Source organism: Gouania willdenowi, chromosome 13 (assembly GCF_900634775.1).
Source record: "Gouania willdenowi chromosome 13, fGouWil2.1, whole genome shotgun sequence".
NCBI classification, from domain to species: Eukaryota; Metazoa; Chordata; class Actinopteri; order Blenniiformes; family Gobiesocidae; genus Gouania; species Gouania willdenowi.
Genome location: NC_041056.1, coordinates 5,050,884 through 5,056,883, shown reverse-complemented (window position 1 = coordinate 5,056,883; position 6,000 = coordinate 5,050,884). Strand labels below are relative to the sequence as shown.

The window sequence follows — 6,000 nt, the reverse complement described above, 5'->3', positions numbered from 1 at the left end:
CTTACCTTCGATTTCCGGTGTTTGTCATGTTTTTGTCATCTTTATGCCTTGCTATAGTCTTACCTCCAAAAAAAACAAAAAAAACAAAAAAAAAAAAAATTTAAATTCAAAATGTTTCCATTTTATGCCTTGCTATAGCCTTACGTTTGATTTCTGGTGTTTGTCATGTTTTTGTCATCTTTATGCCTTGTTATTGTCATACCTCCAAAAATATATATATATTTTTTAAAAATTCAAAATATTTCCATTTTATGCCTTACTATAGCCTTACCTTCGATGTGTGGTGTTTGTCATTTTTATGCCTTGCTATAGTCTTACCTCCAAATAAAAAATAAAAAAAAATAAAAAAATTCAAAATGTTTCCATTTTATGCCTTGCTATAGCCTTACTTTAAATTTGTGGTGTTTGTCATTTTTTGTGTCATTTTTATGCCTTACTATAGCCTTATCTCCAAAAATATATATATTTTTTTAAAAAATCAAAATATTTCCATTTTATGCCTTACTATAGCCATACCTTCGATTTGTGGTGTTTGTCATTTTTATGCCTTGCTATAGCCTTACCTCCAAAACTTAAAAAAAAAATTAAAATGTTTCCATTTTTATGCCTGACTATAGCCTTACCTTCGATGTGTGGTGTTTGTCATTATTATGCCTTGCTATAGCCTTACCTCCAAAAAATATATATTTTTAAAAAAAATTCAAAATATTTCCATTTTATGCCTTACTATAGCCTTATCTTCGATGTGTGGTGTTTGTCATTTTCATCCCTTGCTATAGCCTTACCTCCAAAAAAAAAAAAAAAAAAAAAAAAAAATTCAAAATGTTTCCATTGTATGCCTTGCTATAGCCTTACGTTCGATTTGTGGTGTTTGTCATTTTTTTTGTCATCTTTATGCCTTACTATTGCCTTACCTCCAAAAAAAGAAAAAAAAAAAAAAGAAAATTTAAATTCAAAATGTTTTAATTTTTATGCCTTACTATAGCCTTATCTTCGGTTTCTGGTGTTTGTCTTTTTTTGTCATTTTTATGCCTTACTATAATCTTTCCTCCAAAAAAAAAAAAAAAAAAAAAAAAATTTAAAATGTTTCCATTTTATGCCTTACTATAACCATACCTTAGATTTGTGGTGTTTATCATTTTTTTTTGTGTCATTTTTATGCCTTACTATAGCCTTATCACCAAAAATAAATTTTTTTTTTTTTAAAAATTCAAAATATTTCAATTTTATGCCTTACTATAGCCTTACCTTCGATTTGTGGTGTTTTTCTTTCTTTTTTTGGCATTTTTATGCCTTACTATAGCCTTATCACCAAAAATAATTTTTTTTTTTTTAAAAATTCAAAATATTTCAATTTTATGCCTTACTATAGCCTTACCTTCGATTTGTGGTGTTTTTCTTTCTTTTTTTGGCATTTTTATGCCTTGCTATAGCTTTACCTCCAAAAAATAATATAAAAAAAAAAATGTTTTAAATTGTTTCCATTTTATGCCTTACTATATCCTTACCTTCGATTTGTGGTGTTTGTAATTTTTATGACTTGCTATAGCCTTACCTCCAAAAATATATATATATTTTTTAAAAATTCAAAATATTTCCATTTTATGCCTTACTATAGCCTTACCTTCGATTTCTGGTGTTTGTCATGTTTTTGTCATCTTTATGCGTTGCTATAGTCTTACCTCCAAAAATAAAAAAAAAATCCAAATGTTTCCATTTCATGCCTTACTATAGCCTTACCTTCGATTTGTGGTGTTTTTCTTTCTTTTTTTGGCATTTTTATGCCTTGCTATAGCTTTACCTCCAAAAAATAATATAAAAAAAAAAATGTTTTAAATTGTTTCCATTTTATGCCTTACTATATCCTTACCTTCGATTTGTGGATTTTTGTAATAGAGTATTAACTACTTTTTTGCAGTTTGATATCCTCTACCAGCTGCTGTCTTGTTTTTCCTCAAATTGCGTGGCTCTGACGATTGCTGTGCAGCAGCTATAATTATTGATTAATCTGCTGTTATAGTCAATGCATCAACCTTACAGCCATTAGGCCACACAGTGTCTGTACATTGTTGTTCTACTGCATGTGCTTAAGAAAAAAAGCCTTATTGTTGGCAATAACTTGCATCTCCAAAAAAAAAAAGAAAAGATTGAGCTACTTAAATAACCAAATGTTGACTCCCCCCTCCCCCATTTCAGTTACGCAAACTGATATTTTCTGGTAAAAATTTTGACAAGCATAAGTTGGTATTCAATGGAAAATTTAAGTTTCAGGATTGCACTAAGGAAGAAATCTGAGATGCAGCATGAAAACACAAATTATATATTTTTTTTCTCTCAATGTGCTTGTGGTAAAGGTAAAGTTCATAGTACAAACTATTTCAAAATTAGTGTTAAAAAAAATTGAGCCCCTTGTCATTTAAAATGTTATTTATTACTTGTGTCATCACATGTTTAATGACTATTCCAATATTTATTAAATAAAACATGTTTAAAAAAACTAAAGAAAAAAAAAACAAAGAAACACTGGTTATTTTAAACAAAATGCATTAAAAGTAGCACAGATGAAATGTCAGGAAATCTCAACGTATGCTTCAGCAAAACCTTTAAAATGTAAAAATACCACAATGTGCTGCTAAATATCCGACGTAACTAAACCCAATAACGTAACATAGTGAAGCTTTGATTTCACAGTGCGATATTTGTGTTTGTATCAGAATGCACAGACATACACACAGTAACTGCGGGAAAAAAAGCAGCTTTTGCTGATTTAGCAGTAAAATTCAGATAATTCATTTCACAGTAAATACAATTCAAAACCATTGAGTATACATGACAAAATATGAATAATAATAATACAAAAAAATCATCTTAAATTTTGAATAATGATGTATCCCGTCGCCCTTTACATGACCTCTACAATTTTGAGCTTTGGCTCAATTTTTAGTTGATTCATGAGTGACCCCCAAAAACTCATCTAGATTGATGTCCTTCATCCAATCGTCGTTACCAGAACCAGATTTGAGCAGCGAATCGATAAAGTCCGAGTCTGCGTTGAGTCCTGGAACCGTGTTGTCTCCCTCTGGGAGGAAGTCCAAGGTGAGCCGGTTCACTCTGTTGTTCTGGAAGCTGCTCACGCCTGAACCGGGTTCTGCAAAGTGTCCTGCTGGTACCCTTTGTTCTGGTGATGCTTGGTTCAGGTTCCCTACAGCTGATGGAGAGCCCACTATGGTCTGGCTCGGTCGGGGGCCAGTATCTCTAATGGTTGAATTCAGTGAGAAAAGGCCCATGTCTGGTGCTACTTGGTTGGGGGGGCCCACGTGCCTTTGCTGGTACGGATGGTTTGGCATGTCCGGGTTGAGTGGCCGCCGTACGCTGAGTCCAGTTGTCACTTGTTTGTTGGCCGGGCCCCAGCCCATGCTGACATTGGTCATCAAGGATCCGAGAGCTTGTGTGGACACTCCGGAGGAATGTATGTCAGATGTTCTCTGGACGTTGTTCATACCAAAAGACTTTCCTGTCGGGTTCGGCCCCAAGAACTGAGGTTGTTTACTTTGATTGAGTCCGATCCGACCGTGAGTGTTCTGTTGCTGCTGAAACTGACCCACGCAGGAGCTCGGATGGCAGTCGGTGCCCACCGCGTATCGTCCGTCTGACGGAGAGGAAATCAACTTCAAAGCAGAGCCACTGGTTATTTGGCAGGACATGGACTGGAGGTTTGTCTCAGCACCGTTACTGGAAGACTGGGATGGATTGGGACCTAAAGCAACCAACAAACTCATTTTAGTTCAAGGGCCAAATATAGCATAGTTGGATCTTAAGTGGGCCACAGATTTTAGGTGGGAAAACGAGCAATTTCAACGCTAATTTCCACAAGTTGCACTTCAACATATAAATGACACAAGGTATGTAAGGCACCAACAATATCTAAGCAATAAGTGACAGACATCAATCCCTGCAGGATTTTCTCTTTTAAATTTCATTGATTTTGTGACTATTTTTTATTTAATTTTGGTAAAATATGAGAAATCATTTTGGGAAAATTGAGTCCTTTGAACAATTTCAAGAGGGCCAAATCTTGCACTTTAGACCACCCAATTCAGCCCGCAGGAGAAAGTTAAAAAAAGATGGAAAAAACATAAATGATTGTGTAAAATACCAAATAAATCAATTGTAGATCTCTCGGCCCTTCTAAATACACACAAGGATCACAATTTTCTCCATGCATTAATCACATGACTGTAGTCGTTTGAAATCTCAAATTGTTCAAAGGACTCAATTTTCCTGAAATAATTTCTTAGAATGTTTCAAAAATAAAACAAAAGAAATTGTCACAAAATCAATAAAACATGAAAGAGATTTTTGTCACTTATTGCTTAGATACTTGTCAGGGCAAAATTGTTAGTTATGTTTATTAACATATTTACTCAGACCTTATTCTTTTTAAGGCTTTAAGTTGAGACTTTTCATTTCTGCTGTCTCATGTTTTCTGCTCTCTTCTCGAGGTCAGCTTCCCAAAACACATCTTATCCCTCAGACACAGAGGCATGACACACTCACATGCCTACACACACTCACATAGTCACACATACACACCCAATACACATCCATTCATACACACAAACACCATACACGCACACACCTCCAACACTCACGACAATCAGGAGATACCAGAGAACTGGTTGTTTTGACCTAAAGAAGAAACTGTCTCTTTTCACCCTCTTCTTTCACCTCCACCCTGTCCTCTTTATCTCCTGGGGGGAGGAGGGAGGGGGACTGAGGGGGAATATACGTGATGAGTTAGAACTGTGCCACTCGATCATCGGACGTCCGCCCGGGCGGTCACTAATTTTGTCCATCTTTGTACTCTTTTTTATTTAGTTTTATAATAAACCTTTTTTATAAAATCATCAATGCCTCGCCTGGACTCCAGCACTCAACCAGAGCAATCATGTCTCCAAATGAGGTCAACCGCAAATTTGCCGTGACATACTCTATGTATCATTTATACGTGGAAGAGCAAACTTGGGTTAATGATCGTTGAAATTGCTCGTTTTAGCGCCTAAAATCTGCGTCCCACTTAAGATCAAACTACTTTATATTTGGTTCTGAACTAAAAGGAGTTTGACACCCCTGATCTACTGGAACTATTTGTGCAAGGCTCTACATTCACACACAACACAACACTAAACAAGTTACTCACCAATATAAAACCATAAGGAAAACATAGATACGTGTTGAAGAATGTTTTTTACTTTATTTTAATAAAATGCAAATGCATTGATTATTAGAATCCATTATTACCTGGAAAGACGTTTCCTTGCTGAAATCCCACTATACTCCTAGACAGCTTGTATTCTGGTGGTGGTCTGGTAAGATGACGATTAAACTGGTCATGTGGATTGTCTTTGTCCTGAAATAAAAAGGTAAGTTTGTGAAATAGAATAAATTAACCACCAGATCCAAAACCTCCCACTAAACTGAGGGTTTGTTTTCTTAGTTTAATTTCAAGGCAAAAGGGTCTTTTTTGTTGTTGTTTTGCAAGAATGAAGAATTTTGCAGGTTGTGCCTTAGAAGAGTTGCAAGACACCTTGTTTTTGTCTGTCCAATGTATTTAAAAGAAAGATCAAACTGGAGAGTGAATGTTCCAACTGTTCAACCTTGTCATGGTTTTTAAAAGAGATTTTTTTTGGTCTTGAATCGGTCGACTACCAAAAGTCTTGATTTTGGAGCTTTCTGGTCTTGGGTAGTGTGGTCTACGGCTTATATAAAACCTCCTGGGGACAAAACTTAGGCCTTGGTTCCACTGGTGGGAACAAATACAGTTCTAGGAACAGTTCTTAGTTAGAGATAAAATAAAACACTCTTTCTGAACTCTGCATCACATAACTTTTATGCATAAATACGGATAATGGTGCCTTTTACTTTCAAAAATGTTTGATTAATACATTGGTATGATTAATCTGTTACCATGTGGCCCCTGGCCTGAAATTAGTTGACACC

At 35.2% G+C, this 6,000-nt stretch overlaps 1 protein-coding gene across 2 annotated transcripts in view; it reads right to left on the bottom strand.

Annotated features, from left to right (window-relative positions):
• Positions 1-2,599: 2,599 nt before the first annotated feature.
• Positions 2,600-6,000, bottom strand: part of maml2 (mastermind like transcriptional coactivator 2) — a 59,436-nt gene continuing 56,035 nt past the window's right edge. The window contains exons 4-5 of one of the 2 annotated variants that reach the window (XM_028465714.1): positions 5,302-5,410; positions 2,600-3,757 (exon numbers count right to left, since the gene is read on the bottom strand). In XM_028465714.1, the coding sequence (XP_028321515.1) occupies positions 2,934-3,757; positions 5,302-5,410 (933 nt within the window). In that variant the 3' untranslated portion in view covers positions 2,600-2,933. The remainder of the gene's footprint in view (positions 3,758-5,301; positions 5,411-6,000) is intronic. The other variant, XM_028465715.1, reaches the window with a different exon arrangement.